General features: G+C 40.0%; 1 protein-coding gene across 3 annotated transcripts in view; it reads left to right on the top strand.

The window, feature by feature from the left end:
* The window catches only part of TTC39A (tetratricopeptide repeat domain 39A), a 56,853-nt gene that overhangs the window by 18,720 nt on the left and 11,519 nt on the right, over positions 1-26,614 (top strand). For 2 of the 3 annotated variants that reach the window (XM_040609834.1, XM_040609835.1), the window contains exons 3-17: positions 199-330; positions 925-1,001; positions 1,440-1,507; positions 4,394-4,458; positions 6,895-6,994; positions 7,985-8,050; positions 14,456-14,564; positions 15,210-15,277; positions 15,408-15,467; positions 16,247-16,408; positions 19,279-19,370; positions 20,373-20,493; positions 22,800-22,911; positions 25,279-25,393; positions 26,096-26,212. In XM_040609834.1, the coding sequence (XP_040465768.1) occupies positions 199-330; positions 925-1,001; positions 1,440-1,507; positions 4,394-4,458; positions 6,895-6,994; positions 7,985-8,050; positions 14,456-14,564; positions 15,210-15,277; positions 15,408-15,467; positions 16,247-16,408; positions 19,279-19,370; positions 20,373-20,493; positions 22,800-22,911; positions 25,279-25,393; positions 26,096-26,212 (1,464 nt within the window). The remainder of the gene's footprint in view (positions 1-198; positions 331-924; positions 1,002-1,439; positions 1,508-4,393; positions 4,459-6,894; positions 6,995-7,984; positions 8,051-14,455; positions 14,565-15,209; positions 15,278-15,407; positions 15,468-16,246; positions 16,409-19,278; positions 19,371-20,372; positions 20,494-22,799; positions 22,912-25,278; positions 25,394-26,095; positions 26,213-26,614) is intronic. The other variant, XM_040609836.1, reaches the window with a different exon arrangement.

Here is a 26,614-nt window from a genome sequence, read left to right as displayed (position 1 = left end):
CCAGAGTGGTAGGCATGATTTCCTATACAAATCTTGGTCTATAATGTTTCTTAATTAATTTGCATGTCCTTTGTGTTTGATTTCTAGTTCATGTAGAGCTTGATCATCAGGCAAATACACTTCTAGAATTGTATTTGTTTTTTAAAAGTAATAATACCATCAAATCAGCGGTGCTTTGCATCTTGTGGTTTTTTTCAGAACTAAAGACAGTATGTATCACGCGCTGACTTACGCCACCATACTGGAGATGCAAGCTATGATGACGTTTGATCCTCAGGACATACTGAATGCAGGAAACACAATGAAGGAAGCTCAAGCCACCTGTCAAAAGTAAGTGTGGCGCAATTCAGTCAATGAATAGTCCCTTCATGGGAAAGTTTTGAAAGACATAAAGGCTAAAAAAGGACACGTAATTTCAGAGAATCATAGGAAAACTGAGGTTGGAAGGGACATCAGGAGGTCTTCTAGTCCAGCCTCTTGCTTGAAGGAGGTTCAGTTATGAGGTCAACAGGGTTTTCAGTGGTCTAGTCTTGAAAACTTCAGTTTACTGCAGTATCTTTTTTTGTCAGTTAGATTTTTGTCATATCTGTAGCCCCAGTTCTGCACTGTCTTTGAGTCAACTGTACTCCCACTTCTGTACGCACATGCGCACGTACACACACAGAAAATAAATCAAAAAGCACCCTTGTCCCCTTCCTTCACCAAGGCAGATTTCTGCACGTGAAAGGTAAAGGACGGACCCCAGGAGGACCATGCTGACTAAGTTCTGTATGAAATATGCTGAAGTTTGTGTGTGTGGTAACATGATAGAGGATTGGTGAGCACTAGAAATATGTTAGTGAGTGTATGGGTGGCCAGCTGAATGATACGGTTCTCTGTTGTTGATGCTTCATGTTCAGAATGACCTAACTCACTTTTCTACAGATTTAGGAAGAAATCTACAGTAGCTGATTCTATCAACAACCTTGTGCATAGGCAAAGCCTTGAACACTTCACTGAAGGTAACGTCATCCCTAACACACAATGTTTTCCTCTTCTTTTTTTTTTTTTTTTTCCTTTTCAATCTGCAGTTTGAATTGTGTAGAATTGTTCACCCAGAGTGTTTTTGCAGATTGTGAGTTCACTGACAAAATCAATGATTTGCCATGTGCTGGATCAGTGTCTTGGCAATTGCTGTGTTACCAATGCCTAGAAAGTTTCTAGATCCAGGAATTCCTGGAAAGCACCAGAGAAATTCCTGCAAAGTTTCTGTACCTGTGTGTCGTTTCTGTTTGGGGTTACCTCAGCAGTCTAGAACTAAGCACTATAGCAAATTTTGAAAAGATTTTTCTCAGTTTGAGCTTTGTGATCTTATTCCTATCTCTGTTAATGAGCTAAGTGGTTTTTAATTACTTTGTGTCTGATTTATTTGTTTTCTTACCCTCGTCACGTGATGCTAGAGGAAATCCATGCAGAAATCTGCTATGCTGAATGTTTACTTCAGAGAGCAGCACTCACATTCCTCCAGGTATGGATTCCTGTGTGGCTTTTTTGGAGGGGGAAGAAAAAAGTGCATACTATACAGGTTTCTTTTCTTAAAATTAGTGAAATGGTAGAAGACCCTAGTTTGACCTAGTGGTGTAGGAGTCTCACCTGGATTTTAAATCTGGATTTTATGTGGACCATCTGCTGATGAGATAGTAGAATGTGGGGTTTTTTATCCCTAATGATTATCTAAAAATCCTTATGTTGATACACGTAGCACTGAGTCCCCTATGATGCCCTTCTCCAGCCCCTTTTGAATGTGTGCAATTAACGGCAGTAAGCACCGATTTTTAAACACTGTGTGCTATCGGATTAAAAAAAAAAAAAAAAAAAAAAAAAAAGAGATGGTCATTGAAGCTGTGCTATGCTAGAATGCAAGCAAGACTTTCAAGACTTTTGTTTCAGTCAGGTTGGTTTGCTTTCCCAATGCTACTTTCTCACTTGTTTGCTCTTGAACAACTAGTACGGTCTGCGTAGCTATTAGGCTCCACACATGCTTTTTGCTAAACAGTGCTGCCTGTCTTTAAAAAAAAGGAGATCTCTCCCTCTTCTTTGAATTTTATCTGTCTGTACTAATGAAGCTTGATTTGTTTGATGGATCAACATTAGCAATACTTACTTGGGCTTCAGCTTGCGATTTAGATTGTTAATCATAGTTGAAATAACTGATTTTTTTCTTCCTGATTTGGCTGTACTTGCTACATGACAGTGGGATTGCTCCATCTTTGCAGAAGGGATGATAAAAGTCACATTCACAAAGGGCTTCTGCTTCTTGGATCAATGCTGATTGAGAATGAAATGCAAGTGGTGATTTTATAGTTGTTGGGAGTTGCCAGATGGGCTCTGATTTATGTTGTTTATGATAATTTATGAACCATGTAACCCTTTTCAGCAATCTGCTGTGCCCCTCTGCTAGAAACTACTGCTTCATAGAAAAAACAGTAGTCAGAGTAGTTTCTTCTGAAGGTTTTTAGAGTGCTGACGATGGTGACTTTATGGTAGGATGATAGACTTTGAAGTGGCCAGGGTGTAGCCACCTATTTCCATATTCCTTTGGGATCCTTTGGGATTAGTAGCCTCTAGCACTGAGCACAGTTTGGTTGATATCAGAAGCTATGGAAGCAAGGTTTTTCAGAACTTCTTCATTGTGCCTGTAAGAAAAGAGTGTTTCAAGGCAGTGCCTCTTGTTTTTAAGCACTATTTTCACAGGCGTCTGTTTTTAAAAGCATTTATAGGTATGTGAAAGATTTAAGAGTAAGAAAATAATTTCTTGTCCTGTTCTGCATAAAGAATGTCTGTGTATTTGCTTCCTCTTCTATTCTGTGTTTAATTTTTCATGAACACATGAACTGGTTTTAAAAATTAAACAAACGCACTTGGTTCCAACAGCTATTGAAGTGGGTTAGATTTGAAGCTTGGTGTCAATGACCACATCCAGTTGAAAACACATTAAAATTAGTTTCAGGATTTTTCAAGGGCTGTACTATTCTCACATTATTTATCTCTGTTGTTGGTATCATGAGTATTCTGAATTTAAACATTTTTAAACCATCTTCTTTCCTCTTTCCGTTTTCCATTCAAAGGAAAATAGAACTGAACCTTTACATATGGTTAGGTATGCTGTACCTCACCCCAGCTGCTAGTTAAAACCTGACTTTCTTTTCCTACAGAACAAAGGAAAAAGGAAACGCATTTTTCTGCGGTTATTTCTTTTGCATGTGATTGGGATTCAAGTCTCTGGGGATGTATCATCAGAAATTACATGCTCATTTATGGTTATAGTTTCTGTCCTCAGTTATCATTCTTGATGATGTTGCTGAAGGATGACTGTAAAGGACGTAGGCTGGTGGTGGTGTTGCAGGCTGCAGGAGTAAGCCCTGCTCTTCAGTTCAGGTCATTAGGCTTCCTATAGTTTATAGAAAGCAAAGTCCGGAAGATGTTGAACTAACTTTGATTGGATTGAGTTATCCTCCTGACTTACAGAAGGATGGAAAGCTCTTGGAGGCAGGTTCTGTCTCTGTTTACATACCGATGAACACAATTGGGCCAAATGTTTATCTAACCTATGCTGTTTTCTCCACAATGCTTTATACAGCCTCTTAAAATACCATCACAGAAAGATCATCTCCTAAATCACAGGTAGTCTTCCTATCCCAAAGTAACAGCAAGTATCAAAACAAGCCAGAATGACAGATTATATGCAATGAGTGAGGCAAGAAACTGACACCAGAAAGTTTCAAGACTGAAGAGTTCTCTCTTCAGGTTACAACTGTAAACTAACGGGCCCCCAGATACGCTTTACTGTAAGTTCTCAGTGCGTTACAGCTTGTAATGTAACATGTTACCACGCTAGTATGGATCTCATAGATACTTGAGTATTGAGACCAGAAAAAAGCATATCCTGCACAGCTTTACTTTTCCTTGTTCCTTTTTAGGATGTGTAACTATATTCTGTAGGCTTCTGAGGATGGGCAGTTATTCGTATCTGGTGCTGAGTCAGGAAATGCTCAGATCTTAACTGTGCTGAGGGACAAATGACAGAAAGGTATTTTTTGAAAGAGCCACAAATGCATGTAACTTAGGTGCCGCTCATTAGCTTTGTACCTGTGTTCAGTACTGCAAGTTCAGATGGTCCAAAGGTCACAAGGGCTAAACTAATCACAGAAGACATCAAAATAAAGTGTACATGATTGAACAGAGCGAAAAATATTTTAATATAGAAAGGAAATCCTAAATCTGTGTATTGTTTCTCAGAGACTTACATTGTCTGTGTCATGACAGTTACGTTCAAGACACGTTCATCTCAAGAAGACAAAAGCCCTTTATGTGCTTACAAATTCATGTTGCTAACGTGTTTCCATTCTAACAGGATGAGAATATGGTTAGCTTCATAAAAGGAGGCATCAAAGTCCGAAACAGTTACCAAACATACAGGTAAGTTAGAGTGATGATGTGAATAAGTGTATTCTTTCAGTAAAAAATGCTGACAGTCAAATAGTCCAATTTGCAAATTAATTACTGTTGTATTTATTGCAGCCTTTATTGTGGGCCTCATGTCTATAGCCTTTCTCAGCCCACACAAATTCCTCCTTTGCCTAACAAAGGACATTGATATTATCGTTGATTTGGATTGTAAAGATAGTGGACCCTAACGCTGTTAACTCCCAAGGTTTGCCTACTTCAAGTACTATATCCTTGAAATTATGTCAAAAAATAACTTTTCTAAATGATGTAGTGCTCTGTGTCTGTATAGCACAATTTGGAGGTCTTGTAGTCATTAGGCACAAGTAATGACATTTCTTTATAGTTCAAGCTGCACTTTTTGGAACATTCAAAACCAGTAGCTGAAGCACAAGTAATTCTATAATAAATGCATGAAACTAAAAGAAAATTAAGAGACAATAAACTGAAGAGCTTGCAATGAAAAGTGTAAGTGGCTTCAAACAAAGATTAAACAAATTTCCAGGAAACAGGTTTATAGGGGCTAGTTAACATAGTAGAGCAGATGCAGTCTCTCTGCATCATGAAGTCCCTGAACAGACAATTCCTAGAGGTTGCTTTTCCAAGCATATACCACTGTCTGAGTGAAATTTTTGCTTAGCTGGGCTTTTAATCTACTTAAATATGGCAGTTGTTCTACTCGAAAGAGAAAGCATGTGCTATTGGAAATGATAAGCAGAGTTGCTTATCTGAACTCACAATATGCCCATTACTTAGTGTCTGCAAACCAAAAACATCTGCTTAAGCAGATTTCTTTTCATCTAGGAAGTTACGGAGAGCTACTTTCAATATACACAAAAGCTTTTGAAGTACAGTAGTAAATTCTGAAAATTACATTAAGATGTACACCATGGGAAGCATAATCAGTTGTGCCACAGTAAGTTAGTATATGTAAAAGCAAAGTGTTATAAATCTAGTAGCCCTTAGGTGGTCTTCTGCAAAAGAATGCTAATAACTTGCATATTATTAAAACATGTATTTTAACAAAGGGAAAGTTTGTATGTGAGATTGGCAGTTGTGTTTTTTGTACTGTACCTTTGATGTAGGAAGAAATAATTGTTTGCAGTTTTGGTGAGAGCGTGGTGCAACAGGTTACAGAGAAAACAATGAAATACGGAAATGGGACTTCACTTGTTTTGATTGATCAGTCTTTTTACAACATAGTTTCCGATATAAAAAAAGTCATCTTTCCTTTCCCCACTGTCAGCAGTACTGCTTGATAATCTGCAACAACAGTAACACTGAAAAGACAGGAGGAGTAAATGTTGCAAAGATACAATTTTTAAAACTCTCTTTCAGGGAGGGAAAAAGATGGAATGAAATAGAACAAAATTCAGAATGGAACATTTGCTTCTTGTCAGTGAATAAAAAGTATCAGAAAACTTCACAGTAGTACAGATTTATATGAATAATTTTAAAAACTGAAAGCTAAATATGCATCATGTTTTGTTTTATTTTAGGACTTTAAATCTGGGCTCAGAACAGCCACAAAAAGTCACGTGTCTAGCAGACACAAAACAGCATCCAGTCCAGTTTCTCCAGAAGTATACTGAAAGAGGGAGAGAGATGACAGTGTCTGTATTTGTGTGGGTTGAAGGCAACTCTAAATGCAGGTCCATTGTAAAGGCTGCAATTACAATGAATAGTCCTATATCTGTTGATAACAACCAGCAGATAAAAACATGACAGCCTGCACACAAGTATATGGCTGCCATTACGACAGTGTTTTTCTTTTCCTACTAATCAACAAAATAAATTAAAATAGTAGTGTGAAAAACACATAGCTACAGAAAGCTTGGAGACAAAACAGATTCAAATCCAGCTGGAGTACACAGGGAAACTACAAGGGAACACTACAAAGTTGAGATCTATGAAAGTTAGAAGAATAAGTGAAAAGTAAATTCCGCTATACCTGCCCGTTTAAAAATATTTCTTACAATTGTCTTCTCCTGTAGGTAACAAAATGTTCTTTTGAATGAACATGCACAGAAAGAGAACATCTAATCCAGGGATTAGTGAAACTCAAATCAAATTTGCTAGTTTAAACTTCCTGCATTGCCCCATCGTATCTTCTCACAGTTGTAATGGTTAGTGTTGCTCCCAGCAGCCACTGTAGAAATATTTTCAGGCAAAAATGCTGCATCTGTTTGACAGGAATTCATCTCCAGGACTCCATATATTTAAATTGATAGTAATGTGACATAAATGTTTTGTAGATAAGTCCAACAAAATGTTGTTCACATGGATGACATGGCAAATTGACCTTTTTTGAACTACTATGTCATTTGAGATAATTGGGTTACTTTCTTACTGAATTGTAATTAATCATTTTATTTACTGACAAAGTAACAGAATCTTGCGCGTTTTCAGGGAGCTGGACAGTCTCATACAGTCTCCGCATTATGTCAAAGGAGAGAACCATCTTCATTTTGAGGGAGGTGTCAAACTTGGAGTTGGAGCATTTAATCTGGTATGTACTAACTGTTCTTCTCTTGAGCTGAAGTCCTGCAAGCTCCTGAAAATGATCCTAACTTAAATATGTGTTTAATCAGTGTTACTAATCATATGGTTAAAATCAGGTGTATGCACTGACACTTGCAGGATCCCAGTGCCTGGTCTAAGAACACCAGGTAGTAATACACTTTAGAAATAAAAGAGACTACTACCTGCAGCATGGGCAACACCGCCTTGTGTGCGCAGACCCGCTCGCGCATCTTCATGGGGAGATTATCAGGGTGTTCATTAGCCAAGTGACCAATGTTTGGGAGGCACTTGGAAGGGAAGATGTTACGATCTCATGAGAAGAGACCCACTGGGATCGGGGCCAGGAGAAGCCTTGCGCAGAAGCAGCTGTTGCCTGTGTGTGTTGACTTCCACTTACTGTTTAACAGGCACTTGGGAAGCAACCAGGGACTTGGCTGTTAGCAGGGCAGCTGGTGGGACAGGGGACATGAATGGGGCCTGGGGTGCTGCTCAGGCCACTTTTGGCCGTTGGTGTTTGTGTTCTAGTCGGAAAGCAGGTGGTGAAATGGTACAGGATGGTTCCTGCTATGTCAGAGAGGCATTGACCCAGAGATGATGAGAGGTGATGTGGTTATTCAGGTGATGGGCTGCAGAAAGTGCTTGGTGCTTCTCCTTGCTTGCGTGACTTTGAGTCTGGCACATGCCCAAATGTTATATTTACTGCACAAATGACAAATCTGTCATGTGCGGTATGCATCCAGTATCTCTGAAACATCCAAGAAGTAGTAGAGTTACTAAGCATGTGCTGTGTAAACGTATTTCTGTGCGGGGAATCCTGGAGGCACAAGGTCCCTATATTAAACAGATATTTATGTTCAAATTGCATGCAACATATAGTAGGTGTATATATTTACCCAGAAAATCATCAGTAGGCAGCTGGCAGCTGAGAGGCAGAAAGTCTTAAGTTACTGCATAACTGTTGCATTTCTTTCTGTAGACATTGTCCATGTTTCCTGCACGGATTCTGAGATTACTGGAGTTCGTTGGATTTTCTGGAAACAAGGTAAATGTGAACTAAATAGTATTGGTACATTCCCCTCACTCTGAAATTAAAAAATGGAGACAGGAGTTTCTCTCTTCTTCCTCACGCTAGCTGTAACCCTCTGAAACACTCCAATTGGGATCACACGTGCGCCTCGTTGGCACTGATGCTTTCATGCAGCTCAGTTTTCCTTTGTGTTTTTGTCTGAACTGGTACACTTTGAAGGTTGTGATACCATTGCTCAAGGATGTTACAGTTCTGAAACATGATAAATACAGTGGTTAAATACAATTATGTTGACATATTTTTTAGTTACTTGTCTTCTGATGTATGCTTGTGCTTAGAAATCCATTGTCAAAAGTGTATTCTTAACCTTTAATATATTAGCTTACTTATTAGTTACTGTCGTTATGGTATCTGAGTGTCCCTGACAGGTTCCTGTGTGACATCCAGCTGGGAAAAAAAGAAATTCAATTTCATTTCTGATATTTTTTTTTCCTCCATGTCTTTAATAGCAAGTGGTAACTTCAGTGTGGCATCTAAATTCTCTTTGCCTGAAAGAGTAAGTGCTTTTTTGCCTAGAGAGTAACTAGTCTGACCTGTGTTGTTTGTGCATGCAGTTTAAGGACAGAAGTTCAGTAATGAAGCACCAGTAAATTCACGTGAACCTCAGTTATTCTGCAGGACAGGTGCACCAAAAGTGCTGTGTTAGTTTTTTGTGGATTTGTTTCAAAATAGGATGCTAAATTGATGAGAATATCTTGGCCTTGATACCCTGCACCTGCCCTTGTCTCTCATTCTACCAGCAGAACATGAGATGCATTCAGATTTGGGTTCCTGGATTAAGAAAACACAGTTTGTTTAATCTAAACCACTAGTCACATTTCTTTCCTAAATGCTAGGTAAGGTAAATGTTTGATGTCCTGCAAACACAACAAAAACTGTATAAACAAGTTAAAATGTCACTCTCTTGTAATGCTTTCTCTTTACAAAACAAGTTTCAAGGAGAAAAATGTTTCCATAATCAGGGCTGCAACCTTATGTGACAGGTGAATGAGTGTCATCACCATTTTATTTGTTTACAGGGAGGATCTTATATGTTATGATTATTTATATGAAAATAAAATATCTTGTTTAAAAGCAAGGAGCTTCTGGCAGAATGTGGATTAGAACTTGGAAATTTCCAGGAGCTGTTTCACAGGCAGTAGAGGCAAAAATCAAATAGTTCTGCCTGTCAGTTACAAAAATGAAGAACATCTAAAGCAAAATATTCTTCTAGAAATGTAAAGGCAATTCAAATTCATATACCAGCAGAGTTCTGAGAATACTTTGCTGAACACTCATTACTGCAGATGAAAATTGTCCCTCTAATTGAATTTCTGTTGTTTTCTTTTGGCCCTGGGATTTCTTGTATGGCTATGAGTGGGCTGATATTTGTGTTGGTGAGTCAGCTCTTGTTCCAGATTTTTAATAACTCACTGAGACATGACCTAGATTACCATAAATTTAAGCAAAAACCTGTTGTCTGTGCACCATAAAAAAGGAGTATTTTAAACATGTTGATCAAAGCTCATTGGTGGCCATTTATTTTAACATCCCAACAAAGGCTTTCTGCATTTAACATTTGTCAGTCAGATGCCTAAAACCAAAAGCAAAATTGCCATTGCCATCCTTTCCAGTGGTGGTTTTCCAAAGCTTGCAAGAGGAAGCTGTCCCCTGCAGTACAGGCAGGAGTCTAGAGGGTGAAAGGAACAGTGACAGAGAAGAGGGAAAGTGATGCATGCCATGTGCTGCACCCCATCCAGATGAAAGGAGTTCGGAATACATCTGTGTTTGATCTTGCAGTCTTTTCCATTAAATGCTGGTGGTGACCATCAGGTTGTGCAAAGAACAAAAGAGCTGTGATTAATGCCTTGAGCTGTTTACGGTTACCTGAGAGAGCTACATTGCACTGGGGGACAGCTTGCTTTTGTTGTGGATCATGTGTTTATTAAAACTGGATGTAAAATTGCATTGTGATATCTTCCACGATACTAACCTGCCTTGAAGCCAGCAAATTTGCCCCTAGGGACTCTTCCTGTCTCTTGGACATGTCACATCTGATAGTAAATGAGGACATGCCCAAAGCTTCGTTAGTTCCTAAGCCATTTGTGGGCACTGTAGACAACATGATCAACTTAACAGCAGTCTGGAGTCTCAAAATAGTAGCTAGGATAAGATCAAGAAATTATAAAAGTAGCCTGAGGCCTTTTTTGTTCCCTTCCAGTCCAAGATGTGCCAGTTGTGCCCTTCCCACTGTTCAAGCTCCTTTCACCGGTATCGTTAGTTAAAATACGGGCTTGTTTGTGTTCAGTGGCGTAGGGCCAGTGTTTGTGCATTGGGGTTCAATGCAGTTTTGCCCAATTTCATGAGGTTTTGTGGGCAGAGGTATGTATTACACACCGCTGGGCATGCTGCGCTGGTGAGGCACGCCTGCCTTACTGGGCAATAGATGGAGTGTGTGTCCCATCTGGACTTCGTGTGTTTAACAATAACTAACTTCTGGTGTCAGATCAGAAGGGTCCTTGCAGTATCTCCCATGTAAGCCCTGAACCCTTCTCACTGACTCCGCCAGGTCTCAGGCTAGTATTTACTCTTGTTCTTATTTGGGAAATGATTTCAAATCCTGTGTTGCTAAACTGTTGAAAAGTTTGACATGAGCCCACCATATGTTAAGTGCAATTTGTCAGGGGGTCAGATGACAGCCTGATTTCAGGTGAAGACAGGGAAACTTTGAGATGGAACCAATTTCTTTCAGATTGTACTTTTTGATGTGGGAGGACATTTTTCCCAAAGCAGCTGAGCCAAAGAATTCGTGTCAATTTGTAATAAATCGACTTCACTTTTCCACTATCACCAACAGAATTGCGTTTTGGTCTCTTCTGCAAATTTTAAATGAAGATTAAATCTAAAATTACTTCAAACAATACATTCAAATGCCTCGTCTACCAGTTTCATTAGTTCTTCGTAAAAGCTGTTAGTAGTATCGATCCTCCTTGCTAAGCCTGCAGTCATGTGATCAGGTTATGGGACTTTGCTTTGCTTTCATTGTCAAGATCCCTAATTAAGAGAGTCATTTAAAAATACCAGTAAAGAGCTTTCACTTCAGGAAAGTAGATGGATTCTGGTCAGTGACAGCTGAAATAAGTACAGACCAGTCTCAGCCTTGTCTGATAATGGATTTGAGCATTGTCTGTGTTCATCCTGCATTCACTCTGGGAATCCCCACTGCTCATGTGAACGCCAGAGCATTGGATGTCTTGGGACAAGGATTAAATCAGTGAGATACTGATGGAATGTAATGTAGTGGCAGTCTTGGGAATGAAGAGGTTGTGGGATGTTATGAGCAACTGGCACGGAAGGGTGAGAGTTAGCATATTGGATCACATTTGTCTCTAAGAAGTGCCATGGCTCCCTGCTCTGTGTTATACCTTATGCCCTTCAGAGTAATTTACGTTTTGTGTGAAAACAAATGCTAAATGTGTTAATGGCATTTAAGTATTTTGGAGAAATGACTAGAACTCATTGCCTTGACACCTGTTTTATATTTCTGGTTGGAACTTTGGAATCTATTGTAGCAAATATGCTCCGACTTTGTTCAGAAGCTCTTTCCTGGTGTTCTGGGATTGCTCGCTTCACCTGTGGCACAGGTGTGGGAGATACTTCTGGGTTGGTTATGGTTAGAAGGTGTGTCCTGACAAATACAGGATGGTCACTTAGTGACCGGCAGCAGTGAGTGTAGTTTGCTTGCAGAGTTTCTCCTTAGGCTCAAGTAGTCGCTGCTTGTGATCTGGTTCTGAGATCCTGCGTGTGATCCCCGGTGAGGATTACATGGGGGTATTGCCCAACTCATGACACCTCACTTAGCTGATTAGGTTGGCCGGCTAATCTCCGTAGGCTCCCTGCGGAGAAAGAGAAGGTGCTTGTAAAGGTGTGTCACGCTGTCTGACCTAGGCTTCTGTGCCGTGCAGGAATACTCTGTCTCTGCCAGCCACAGGGGGGGCCCAGGGGGGCTGGCTGGCTGAGCGTGGGATCTAAAACGTGTTTCCCAGCGACACCCTTCATCGTCCCATCTTCCTGGGGATCTCCTCATAACAGAAACAGTTCGCAAGAGTGTTTTTGAGGAGAAGCAGCTTTGTTACAGCCTTTTCTACAAGCAAGCATTGTAGTACTAGTAACAACTGCTTCTGGATCTCTCTTTTTCACACTGTGTTCACTGATTATGCTGCTTTAATATAGAAGGTTTGGAGTATTCAAGTGGCAGAGTGCAAAGTAAGCATTCTTCAGCGCCTGTACTGGGCAGCATAGGATTATGAACGTACCACAGAGTGAACTAACTGGCTTGGTGAGCTTCCCATACCTCCTGTGTAACTACTGCTCTTAGGAATTCAGGCCCAAATATGCCAGATTTGCAATGCTCTTCTGACGAACAGGAGATGTTCTTAATCCAGTGACTCCACAATTACTGCTTTCCAGGATGCAGTCCCATGTAGGTGGGTGTGGGTCGCACTCCTTGTCCGTATAGATAATAACTTTGTGGTTCTCTCTACTAAGATACATTTCTGCGGCTAAAATACATAAGTGAGATCAACTTGACAAAAGCTTAAATTATTCTATATGACTAATAAAATCTGTTTCTGTATCATTCTTCGTGCTATTCAAAGATGTGATCAGCGTTCATTTTATATGTATTTTTATGTTCTATGGAAGATAACGAACACTGTAAAGGCCTGGTACTGATGTCAGTGAAGGCTCAGTGAAATATCCAGCCTGAAGATTTTTCTCTTAAAAAAAATGTACTTTGGAAATCTAATTTGGAATTTTTTTCTGCCAAAATTCATTCCACAGAATGTTTTGTCTTACTTTTACCTCAGAGTGTTGTAGTGGTACTTCTTTTTAAAAAATCCAAATATTTGTGGTTTTCATCTGGCCAGTTTAAAGAAGCTGGATAGATCATATTTTGTTACTTACCTGTATCAATCAAACTTTTTGCTCTTGGCAGAAATTGAAGTTGGCTTTATTTTGCAGAGTGCTTGATTTCCATTAAGTCATTGATTTTTCAGTAATGATTTTACTATCTTCTAATTTCTTTTGAAGTGGCATGCAAGTCAGAATTTTCACTATTTTGTCCTGGCTAGTTGTTGTACTAATTGACATGCAAATATGTGTGTTAATGGTACCTTTCCCTGTAACAGTAATTGATGTAATAAGGTAAGATTTAAAAAAAAAAAACAAACCACAAAATAGCTGATTTATGTGAAAACACTTAAACACACTAGTTAAGTGAAAAAGTACATGTATGATGAAAATTAGAATATAATTACAGGCTTCTGGGTTTACACAATAAGTGGTAAGGGTGAGGTAGTGTAACATCCCTCTGTCAGCAAGGACGCACAAAAGATGAAAATCTGTTTTGAGGTCATGCTCTGAGCGCTCTCTCTGATACCTTCTGCAGTGGCTCCGATAGATATTCCTCAGGGCCCCTATTTATAGTGTAGCTGGTTTGAAAGGATGTCCTTATAGTCACATACATCATGTTCCAGTAACTTTCCATTGCAGTTACAGTGTTAACTTTTAGGCAGAATTTTCCCCAGCTCACAGTGGATGTCTTACTGTGCATATTTACTAGTAGGCAGATCTCATGTATAGTATGTTTGCATATTTATGTTCTTGCTGTTGATACCATGGAACCAGTCCTATAATGGACTGCTAAATGCTGTTGTCTCGGGAGCTTGAATCCTTAAGGTTGGTTATCAGTCATGCTCTCACTGAATATGAATACAGCCTTGTATTTTTTTTAGTTCTCCCCAAAGGCAACAGAAATGCTCTTCTTTTCATCATATTTTTCCACGGGTGGTAGTGAGCCAACATCATTGCAAAGCTTCTTTTGTTCTTAGCATACTTAAAAACCAGCCTTTTGACCTGTCATCTTTTGCCCTGCTAGTTGCAGATATTTTTTTTCCTTGGTATCTTTAACTTGCTTATGTAGTGAATAACAACAAACATGGATACACTGCGCAGTGGCGATATGTGTTATTTGCCTTGCATTTCAAAACTGGTTTTTGTTTCTGGAATGCTGTTTAGCAGCACTTGGGTGTTGGTGATAAGTTGACTCACTTTCTCTTATGTTAATCATGTAATACATCCCAGGTTGCTGCTCTGTCACCTGATGTTTTCCAGGCTAAGCTGTAACTTCATGAAAAACTGTTAGATAACTTCATATGTGTATTTTCATCTTTGATTGCTATGTAAGCAGTGTATGTCAGTGCATTTAGGGAACTTGGTGATTGAGCAATCTGTAGATGGCACTGCAGAAGTTACCAAACTAGCAAAACACAACTTGGACTCCTTTCCAATACTTTGCCCTCCTCACCTCTGTTTGCACAGGAGCATGGTCTGCTGCAGCTTCAAGAAGGAGCATCATCATACAGCTTTAGGTCGGTGCTGTGTACCATGCTGTTGCTTTGCTATCATACTTTCATGACCTTTGTGTTAGGTAAGATTGTTTATAATAACTCTTGGATTTGATTAGTTCTTGTGGGACACGGAGGGGAAAAAGATGATTCCATCACCTGTTTGTTGGTGAATTGTTTGTTCATGACCAGATTAAACATCACTCATTTGCGAGTAATTTTACAGTAGTGGTCATAACTGAAGGGAGTGTCTTAATCTTCAAGATGGAGATTTGTTTAACACATAAGAAGGGAAACGATGGGGATAGCAAAGGAAATTGTGAGAACTAAATCTGTCTTTAGTAGTCAGGTGCAATATTTGGGAGGTTAAAATAATGGCTGTAAGCGATGGCTTCCTTAATACTTTGTTCATGTTTATATGTCATCCCTCAATTTTTTGGGAGGTGATACCTTCTCGCTGAGACATACTTACCTGTTATCTCCTGCTAAAGCGTTTTACAAAACGTGTTTGTCTATGCATAAGTGAGTTTTCAAGTCAGTAAGCATGATGTTGTTCAGGTCTTCCCACCTGCTGACTTAGTGCAATACCAACCTGTATTTATGCCTTACTTGTCAGGGAGAGAAACTTACCTACTGGCCAGATGAGAATGGTTAATCAGTACCTTGCATTCCTGTTCTTTTTTCTTTTTTCTTACTGTTTTTATCACTTGCATTTTTATGCATTCTAGGGACAGGAAAAGGAAATGTTGAGGAGGCAGAAAGACTACTTAAGCCTTACTTGGCTCGCTATCCAAAGGTAAAATGAATCATAATTTAGTTTGGTGTGATCGTTTAATGTTTTCTTGCCAAATAACAAAGATCTAGACTGTGTGGTCAGCTTGAAAACTGTTATAGAATACTTGTGTTTTTATTATTATTTATTACAGGGAGCCATATTCCTGTTTTTTGCAGGCAGGATAGAAACACTAAAGGGTAATATTGATGCGGTAAGTAATCCTTTTGCTCTTGGGAAAGTTATGTTTCAGAAGCTTTAGAAAAACTCCTCTGGGAGCAATGTTTCCTTTTTTGGCTTATGCTTCCTGTGGCTTTGGCCTTATATGTAATTTATAGTTTATGAATTACAAATATGAATTTTGAAAACTATTTTGACTGGCTTGTTTGACCAGTTTATTTTGCTACTCTTCTGAATTTCTCATCATAATCTGGTCTATCAGTATTAATAACATGGTTTTCTCGTTGTCTTTCCTATCCTGAAGAAAGCTGTAGCTTTAATAACATCCAGTGGTAATCATTTGCCTTCAGTCTGAGTGGAGAGCCATACAAGACTTGAGAGAATTAGGGAGGTGAAAAATGCCTGTCCAAAGTACTCTGAGACAGAGTATCAGCTGGTGTGCAGCGTGGTCGCTCCCTTGAAATCTGTGGAGCTGCAGCAATAAATGTCAGCTGAGCATTTGTCCTCTGACTTTAGTTTCCTAATTTCCCTAGACACAAACTTTCATTTTGCCTATGCTTAGAACTTAATATAGCTTCCAGGAACGGGGAGCTCTGTGGCAGGGGTAAGCTTGCTTAACACCAGGATGACTGTGGAGCCAAGAATCTTTTGTGTGAATCCAACAAACATGATTTTGGGGAATACTGGGCTGTTAATAATTTGGAAATTGCAGGAGCTGTGCCAGCAGATCATGGAGTGCCAGTGCCTATTACAGCACTGGTGTATGAGCATTTACACATGATTAAGGCAGTGTTTGGAAATCTCTTTGTTCAGGCAGTTAATAGATATGAAGAATGTTGCGAGGCTCAGCAATATTGGAAGCAGTTTCATCACATGTGTTACTGGGAGCTCATGTGGTGCTTCACCTACAAGCGCCAGTGGAAGATGGCTTTCTTCTACGCAGACCTGCTAAGCAAAGAAAACACTTGGTCAAAGGTAAGTTAAGCAGAACAGGAGACTGGAAGGCCCTGTAGTGTCTATTAACTTTCAATCAGATTGAGTTGACTTTTTGTAGCTTTGAAGCTTTTGTAGCTTTGAAGATTAAGATTGTAAAACAAAACCTGGTCTGCTGTGGCTCTTCTAGAACAATGTGTATTGCAGACATTCAAACCTGAACAGATTGTGGGCAAACAAAAATCTTTTGGGCCTGACTTGTAGATGAAGAACAGCTTGTTAAAGGTGTTCTGCTGTGTATTGACTGGTTGTGTCATCAACACATTGTAATTAATGGCACAAGTTGCTATTTCTTTCATTACATTATGGATACAAGCTCATTTGGTGGTGAGTGAGGTTAGCCATGATAGTGCCTCCAGGATAATAAATCTAATTAGAAGAGGTGCCTTGCCCCATGCATCTGAAAGGGAGAAGCTCTTCCATCTAGAACCCTCCTGGTAGCTTTCCTCCCTTCATCTTCCCCTGAGCCCCAGGGAAATCTGTCAGAAGGGATTAAGTCTGGCCAGGGCAAGGTTGGTGGTGGTTGGTTGGAGGTTTGTTTCTTCTTAATGTGATCAGGCTATGTGTGAGGAGGATATCTCTCTGGTTTTTTGTACTACACATTGTATGTATTGGCCAGGTAGAACAAAAGCCTACATAAGGTGAGAGCAACTCTCTCTGTGCTCCCACGCAGTATGGATTCCCAGGGGATTCCAGCAACATGTTCAGCAGGTCCATTAGTCTGAGTGGCTCCCACAGCCAGGAGAGCACCACCTGGCTTAAAAGCTTTAATATTCTGAAATGCTGTGGGATTAATATTAACATGTGTCCTTTTAAACTGTGTGTAGATTTTTATACTATGTTGCAGGGGCCTTAGAGAAGTGGAGAAGATGCTTCCTATGCATCTTCTCTGTAATGTAATCTACAGTGCAACAAGACAGTAGCCAACTAGTAACTACGTGAGCTAAATGAAAGATGGCCATGTATATGCAGTTAGATTCCAGTGTAAATAAATAATCACAGCTTAAAATAGTCTGTAAAACACCTGAAACTTACGGTTACTATAGACTCCTTAAAGTGGTAACCAAGAACTCACCAACTGTTATTCTCTGCAGTTGCAAGAGTTGTAACATCCTCTGCTGCTTTGCTTTCCTGGGTTGCTGAATTTATGATTGCTCAGGAACCCCTATGAAATCAATACTTTTCATAATCTGAAAACATAAAACCCTTCATAGAATCATCATAGGATCATAGAATGGTTTGGGTTGGAAGGGACCTTAAAAGATCATCTAGTTCCAACACTGTCCACTAGACCAGGTTGCTCCAAGCCCCATCCAGCCTGGCCTTGAACACTGCCAGGGATGGGGCATCCACAGCTGCTCTGGGCAGCCTGTGCCAGTGGCTCACCGTCCTCGCAGTAAAGAATTTCTTCCTAATATCTCATCTAAATCTCCCCTCTTTCAGTTTGAAGCTGTTCCCCCTTGTCCTATTGCTACATGCCCTTGTAAAATGTCCCTCTCCAGCTTTCCTGTAGCCCCCCTTTAGGTGTTGGAAGGCTGTAAGGTGAGCCTTCTTTTCTCCAGGCTGAACAACCCCAACTCTGTCAGCCTGGCTGCACAGGAGAGCTGCTCCAGCCTCTGATCATCTTTGTCGCCTCCTCTGGACTCACTCTAACAGGTCCATGTCCTTCTTATGTTGGGGCCCCAGGGCTGAATGCAGCACGGCAGGTGGAGTCTCAAGAGAGCAGAATAGAAGGGCAGAATCACCTCCCTTGACCTGCTGGTCACACTTCTTTTGATGCAGCCCAGGATTCTTCACCAGACTGCCACGACTTCTCAAATATGATGGATAGTGGCTTAGCCGCTTCATCCACCAGTTCCCTCGGGACCCACAGCCAGGTCTCACTGGGCTCCCATGGACTGTGCACCTTCAGGTTCCTTAGATGGTCTCAAACCTGATCTCCTACAGTGGGCAGCTCTACATTCTCCCAGTCCCTGCCTTTGCCTTGGGCAGTGTGGCTGGAGCACTTGCTGGTGAAGACTGAGGCAAAGAAGTCTTTGAGTACCTCAGCCTTCTCCATGTCCCGGGTAACCAGGTCTCCTGTTTCCTTCTGGAGAAGGCCTACATTCTCCCTAGTCTTCCCTTTATCACCAACATACCTGTAGAAGCTTTTCTTTCCCTTGACGTCCCTGGCCAGATTTAATTCTCTCAGGGCTCTGGCTTTACTAACCTGGTCACCGGCTGCTTGGACAGTTTCTCTGTATTCTTCCCAGGCTGCCTGTCCTTGCTTCCACCCTCTGTAGGCTTCCTTTTTGTGTCTGATTTTGTCCAGGAGCTCCCTGTTCATCCATGCCTCCTGGCTTTTTTTCCCAACTTCCTCTTTGTTGGGATGCCTCGCTCCTGAGCTTGGAGGAGGTGATCCTTTAATATTAACCAGCTTTCTTGGGTGCCTCTTCCCTCCAGGACAGCAACTGCTTTCTAGAACCTGGTATTTGAGGCATGCTGCCAAATTGTGACTGGACACATAAACTATAAAGTAGTTTTGTTTTTTTTCTCTGAGCATGACTTTTTCATAAGTTGTCTTGCATGTATTCCTGAGAGTGATAAAAATTCACTTTACACAAGCACGACATTTGTTCTTGGAATTTAGACATAAACTATAAACCGATACAAAGTAAACAAGTTATTTAAAAAAAAAAATACACTCCATGTTCTAAAGTACATATCTCCCGCTTAAAATTTTGTAAGATTATGTCTGTTTATGAGCAAAAGCAGGAACTTCTTCCTCTTTGTTGCTGTTTTGTGCTTTATATCAATAATGGTGATGCTGTAAATTCATTTTTCTGTATAGATATTCTTGATTGCATTTGCAGGCCACTTATATTTACATGAAAGCTGCTTATCTCAGTATGTTTGGACCAGATGACTGCAGTCCTTTTGGAGACAGCAAAGTTGAATTATTTAGGTAATGTTTGCTAACTCCCAGTTACAACAGTTCCCTGTCTCTTCACGTCACAGTGTTGGGGGAAGAGAGGCAAAATAATTAATTGTGCCGTTTGGAAGATCTGCGCAAATAGCATTGGATTGATAAGAAATTGCAGAATGAAACACTTAGACCAAAGTGGAGCCTGAGTTCAGACAGCAGATTTCTCCTGGCCTGGAAGTACTTTAGGGGTAGGATATTAGGTCTGTCAGCCGTACAGTGGCTGCTGCTGTTGCATGTAATATTCACATTCTTTTGCAGTTGTTTTCTTTAATCAAAATGGCATGTAAGGTATGAAAGCCTTCAATGGATTATGCGACAAGATGTGTGCCTCCTTAGTGGAGACATCAGTACGACTGGATTCTTGGGGTTTGAGTCCGAGAGGAATATGGAATAGTTAAATGTGCAAGTGAATATATGCATTATCAACACAGTGCGTTAACCTGATTTTAATGTTTAAGCTCAAAAATGACTAAACCTTGCTGAGGAAAAGAAAATTTATTGCTTTGGGTTTTACAGGTTTTCTACTAAGTATCACTTTTTTATGTGCTTACATTATATTGATACTTTTTCAGGTTTTCCATATCTTATGTAATCATTACAAGCAGAATTCACTGGATTTGGAATCCATTACAAAGTGAATAGGTTTGGGGAGAATGAGAGGCAAGGTAGCTTGCCTCTTTCTTAGTCTGTGATGAGACATGGGCCCTTTATAAGTTAGGTGCATCATCTAATTTTCTGCTTGGGTGGGGAGGAGTCCCTCTTCCTCGTGCTTGATTAAAGAGGAAGCCTAGAGATATGCGTGCCCTGCATAAAGACAGCTTTTGTGAATATGTATTGCTTAGCTTCCCCAGAGGTAGCAATAGCTCAGTGTGTAACAGCTTTTTTAGATTCTCTTTGATATTTTTTAAGTTTTAATGTTTGGTTTTTTTCCCAGAGGTTCACAGAGGAAAAAATTCTTAACGTTTTCCTTTCAACTTTCAGAATTGTTCCCAGTTTGAAACTGAAAATTGCAGGGAAGTCTCTGCCTACAGAAAAGTTTGCAATTCGGAAAGCTCGACGGTATCTTTCTTCAAACCCCATCCCTTTGCCTGTTCCACCTTTGGTAAGTTAGAAATATCTCCCCTCTCCCTGCCCTTATTAACATTTTTTTAATATATGGAAATAAACCCGAGATAATTGGAATAGTATCTTTCCGTGTTTCTAAGGTAAAACCTCTGCAGGAGACTGGAATGTTCCCAAAGCAAAGCCAAATGAATGCGAGGAATGCTGTAAAACTGGGGCATGCACCAGCCACAGGGAACTAAGCCAGTTGTTTGTGACACGTAAATGTGTTGCATGTGTAACTCATTATTCCGGTTACAGACTAGCATGCTCCTAACAGCTTTCTTTTGATTCCCTTTGGAGGAACTTTGCCCTAGGTCTCTTCTGTCATGTGTCATTTACTGAGACTACTAAAAGAAGATTTCAAGGTACAAGTTACAGAGGGGAGGGGGCAATCAAGGAAACAATACAGGAATTGGGGACTGCATGTAAGCATCTATTGAATGTGCCCCTGAATGCTTGCAATTTGGTGCTCTCTGGAGCAACTCATGGGTGCCGGTTGAAACAAACAAATCCTTTAGCCACTCCAGAAAACCATTGCATGCTTTGATTCTTTTTTTTTTTTTTTTTCTTCTCTTTTTTGCCTGTAATGCTGGCCAGTTCCCTGTGGCCAGATGAGAACAGCTGCGTAAGGCACCCGTTGCCTCACTCGTGGTGCACTTACAAAAATCTGTCTGCAGAGAACACCTCAAAGAACATGAAAGCATTTGGGGTCCAGAGGTTTGCCAAGTGCAGTGGTGTTAGCATTTGCAGTGCTTTGAGATGTTGTGTTTGAGAAACAGTTGGATAATTAGTAAAAACTCTTTTAAGAAAACGCCTGAACAAGGAGAGCCTCTTGGAGACATCAGCGAGTAGTCATTTCTCAGCCCACCAGCTGAGTATGTGACACAGCGCTGCTCGAAGAGATATAGTTGTTACAGCGCAGCGTGAGTATTCGCTGGGGACCGCTTTCCACTAAGTCTTAAGACTGAAATGACAGAAATAATTAGGTTACTTTGATTTGCCTTTCAGGTTTCAGAGGCTGTAGAGCGTAACACGCCTGGGGTTTGGCTGGGCTGTTCTGGTGGGGTTTGAGCAGAAGAGGTTTCTGTCCTTGGAGGGCCGGGCGCGGCGTCCTTGGGTCCCGCTGCAGTTGCGTTCCTGAGGCAGCAGATGCCGCAGCTCAGCAGTGAAAAGCACTCCGAGGGTGTGGGGCTGGATGCAGAATCTCATCCCTAGGATCTTCCTTTTCGTTGTAAAGATACTTGCTGGGAGGAGGGAGTCCTCCAGCAAGCCTTAGCTCAGGGATTTAGCTTGGAATAAATGTGGTTTGAATACTTCTCTTTCAAGACCATGTTAACAAATCTGCGCGAAGTACAGGAGTTCTGCCCAGGTTTTCCAATCAACCGAGAGCAGGCGGTGAAAGCAACGGTGACTGGGGACAACATGCTGTTGCATCTATTCTAACCTGACAGCTTTTTGTACTGCAGTTCCAGAAGTCAGTTATTCCATCCAGAAATTTTATCGAAAAGCATTAAATTATCAAGTACAGACTAGGCTATATAAATAAATGGAATAACTTGTCATGAGGACCAGCTGTAAGTCTATGTAGTGTTTCCATCTTTAACTGTGTGATTGCTAGTGGCAATGGTCACATTTTGTCTGGTGATATACTCTGAGAGAACCCTAATAATAAATAGGAATTAAAACAATACCTTTTAATAAAATTTACTTTATGAACAGTTGAATAAGAAAGACGTTACTTCCTATGGGAACATCAGACAAACCTGAGAAATTTAAGGGGTTTACAGTTTGGTTCTAAAATTCTGTTGGTTTGTGTGAAGTTTGGCTTAAAGTGTAGGGGGTTTGGTTTTCTTTTTGTTTTGTTTTGTTACCTGAGTGCTCATATTTTTTCTACGGAAGCAATACATTGTAGTTAATTATAGTTATTACTGCTCTGGTAGGATAGAACTGGAAAACAAGAGGAGACCTTAATCAAGGGACAGTTAGCCATGTGCCATGAATGTTCTAAGTCTGGCTTATTGGCACTTGCCTTGATTTATAACTGAGATTGTGTTTGCGTTCTGTGCAAGCAATCTTCCTTGCATTGTGTGTAGTAATTGGCTCTTTAGTTGTCTTCCAGGGCTAATTTGTTCTGAAAACCATTGTAACAGGTTTTCAGTTGCAATGAAAATATGTTTTGACAAACTGACTGTTTATTTAAGGAGTCTGTACCTTTTTCATCATACAGAGATAAACTAAAGTATTTGATAACCACATTTATGCAGTATTGTAACTAATGATGCTGTCATTTCTTCCTGACCCTAGGAAATGATGTATATCTGGAATGGCTATGCTGTAATTGGAAAATGTCCCAACTTAACAGAAGGCATGTTGGAGACTTTAATTGAAGCAGAAGAAGCACTGGCAAGAAGTAGAGGTAATCAGTGATAGGGTTTAAACAGGTATTTTACAGTGCAATAGCTAAAGATATTATCTATGAATAGAGACACTCATTAGTAAAGTTAATCTGATCGTAGGAGGAACATAGATAATGAAACCATGAACTGTTTATGCAGATAGGAATATTTTTCCTTTTTAATATAGCAAGAACTTACAATTCTAGCAAGTGATTTTCCATCCACACACGTGTATTAGTAATAGTTTGTGACATGTATTAAAGGACTGTTTATTTTGGTAGCTCAAAATCAGCATATGCATTGGCTTGGTTACTTGGATCATGAAGCTTTGTTATTCTCAGATATATTGTGGGTTTGAAGGATATATAGAATGGTCGGTCTTGTGTTTTAAAACTTCTGTCGTTTTATGATGTGACCTTGGGCTGAGTGGTATTTGTGTGTCAACAGTGTGCTGGGACATCAACAGTAGAAAGCTGGGATATCAGGGATGGGCTTTCTTTGCACTGTGAATGAGCATAAGATAGTATTGAACTGGAACAGGCTCTGCTATCACTGTCAGTCTGTTAATTAGCCATCCCTGAGAAGGTTGAATCGATGTTTATTTCTTGCCAGTCTTTCCCAGCTCCTATGGGAGTGCAACCAGTCTGCACAGTTTTTCTCACAAAGTTTTCCCTTACTAAATATTTGATCTTGTTATTATATACTACCTTCCTGCAAAAGAATCAAGCCCCTGTTGACAAAGGAATATGGGCTAAGTCACTGCATTGCAGTCTTTTCGAGGACCTTGGTCTTCCTATGCTCATTGAGTTACACAAGAGTTGAAAGAGTTGCTTGAAAGACTGGCTAAAGCTATCTCTTTTTTAATTAATGGAAAAAGAGAATAGAAAAGTATTTTCAGTGCAGGTGACACCTTAGAAGGCTTTTGACCCTTTCACCTTCTTCATCACCCATTGTGTTACATTATTTTGAATAAGTGAATTATTTCTCTGTTCCCTTTTTTTCTTAGTTGGTAAATTGTGGATAAGGCTGGCTTCGTTCAGAGATTTGTAGAAGCTGATTCATGTTTATAAAACACTATGAGCACGTGTAATCGAAAAGTGAGATATATGTTAAACACACCAACAATCTAAAGTATTACCTGTTCCAAATAGTGACTTGCTGTTTCCAGGCGTCATACTTTCCTTGAGCTTCCATGACAGTGCTTAGAGCTAAACTATTGTATTTTCTCTGTATTACCATTACATGCAAGAATCTAACACTGTAAGATTATGAATCTGACGAAGTGTGGTGTAAAAGGAAGTCTGTTAGTTGAAGTAACATCTAGAAGTACAGTTACACCTATCAGATTTCTGTCGAGGATAGGTCCCTAAATGTTTGGTTATACAATCCAGGGCAGTTCATAAAATATGTTACAAGTAGAGGAAATACACGCATGTGAACGTGTTCTTGGGACAGGAGTCCAGAGGAGACAACTGATCTGCTCTTCATTTTATTCTTACGAAATAATTCTTCTGTGGCCCTGAGTCATCTCACTGTGCACATACATAGTGTGTCAACTTTTGTCCTCTTCCCTCTAAGTCAGTTTGCTGCATAGTCTTTGGGCATCTTCCCTGGGATTTGCTTTGGTGACACATGTATGTAGGGGCCTGCGTGGGACTTAGCAGTAAAAGTGACTCCAGTTGTAGGACCAAGGCCTCCAACTGCATAGTCCAAAGGGAAACAGCTGTTTCATGCAGTATGTGTCAGCATTTGAACAGCTGGAAGATCCAGGTGAGGTTTAGAGTAGTGAGAACATGGTGACATTTAATAGCCCAAGACATCGTATCACGCATTTGGCAGAAATTCTTTTTAGTTAGTATTTCATGAATTGGCAATGAGCAAGCAAGCTGAAGATTTTGCTTGTAAACTTTAAGGCTAAGCTGCCCTTATGGAACAGCTATGAAAAAGCCACATGTTTTCTTTGAAATGTATTATGCACAAAATTTCTGATGGAGAAAGGGTGTTGACAGGAATGACTTTGAACTAGGCACTGCTAAGGCTGGTAGGACTCTGGGCACTCATAAGTATAAACTCAAAAGAGGTGAAAAGAAGGTATGTTAAGAAGATGAGGGGATGTGAGGTGCAGGTAGCAAAGCTTGACATGTTTTTGTCCAGCCAAGCAAAGGTGGAGAAGTGATAAAACACTTGCATACAAATAGGTCACGTGACGAGAAGTCAGGGAAAGAGAAGAACTATACATACTAAAGGGCAATAAAGGCATAAGATTAAGAGGTTTGTGTACTGTGTTCCAAAAAATGAATTGTGCTCACATCTACCTATGTAAAAGTTTCCCTATAGGTAGGGAAGTCTCTGCTGCTCTAAAGTGTGCCGTTTACTTCATCTTGCAGCTACAGAATTACTAGCAGATGACCAGTGTGTGATAAAACTGTTAAAGGGCTTATGCCTCAAGCATTTGGGCAAGATCTCTGAAGCGGAAGACCATTTTAATTACATTTATTTAAAGTAAGTTTTTGTACCTGGCATATGGGAGAACTCTTGAATTTCTTACTAACTCTTCCTTTCAAGTAAGACGAGATGCAACTGTGATATGAATAGAAGGGAGAAGACTGCAGTGTCTTTAGTATTTATTTCAGTTGCTTTGATATCAAGGAATTGCCATTTTAATTGCCAGTGTTGTTAGCCACGTATGGAAGAAGAATTGCGTATCTGCACTGTTAACTGAGGTATCTTCTTCTTGGGGGACTATAGGCGCATAAAATTTTTGAAATACCACTTCTCTCTTTTCATCCCCTTCCTCTTACCAGACACAAAGAAGCTGTACCCAAAAAGCCAAATGCAGTCTGCAGAGACAGGTGGCAGCATGATTATACTTGGAACTTCTATACATCATGCAATGAATGGCATCTCTTTTTGTCAATTCACGTGAATAGAGCTCATAATGTTGTCATCTTTTCTACTACTTCCGTGTTAACAAAGGCAATGTTTTGTAATACTGAGAAATAACATGTTGTGTAGGATGGTTATTTAATGTGTATTTTGCATAACCTGGAAGGTAGCTTTTGGAAGAGAACATGACAAGTGTCGCAACAGAGATTGATTGCTCCTTCTGATCTTAGCTAATCTCCTATTTATTTGTGTTTGGGGCTGTTAAATGAGGGAAACATATAATTTTAAGATCTTGAAGCTATTTCTTTTCCAATGCAGTGAGAAGAAGATAAAATATGACCATTATCTAATTCCAAATGCCTTGCTGGAGCTGGCAATACTTTATCTAGACCAGGATAGAAGAGAAGAAGCGACAAAACTACTGGAAAGAGCAAAGTAAGCAAGTAAAAAGCCTGTACTGATGTCTGATGGGTATTTTATGGTATTTTACTGGTTAGCGGGAAGCACAAACATTTCATTAATGTCATGGAAGCATGCATGCGTTAGTTTTGGTTTGGGCCTTTCTAGTGGTAGGCATTATCTGATCAGTCAGCCTGTGACTTACCCATTCATTCTGATAAGAGAAAAAAAAAAATTTAAGATGTTAATAGGATGTCATAGGCTTCAGTAAGAAATAACCCATGTGTAACAAAATGTAATAAACTTTGTAGTCTATTTACTTATTCATAAAAGATGTCTGAAATTAAATCAAAGCCCTGTGTTACGGCTAAAATAGCATTACGCAGATTGGTGGCTAGCAGTGCTGTTTTCTTTCCGTGATGAAATACATTTAAGGTA

This window comes from Falco naumanni, chromosome 11, assembly GCF_017639655.2.
Source record: "Falco naumanni isolate bFalNau1 chromosome 11, bFalNau1.pat, whole genome shotgun sequence".
Taxonomy (NCBI): domain Eukaryota; kingdom Metazoa; phylum Chordata; class Aves; order Falconiformes; family Falconidae; genus Falco; species Falco naumanni.
Note: the sequence above shows the minus strand (reverse complement) of the source record. Positions and strands in the feature narration are given on the sequence as shown.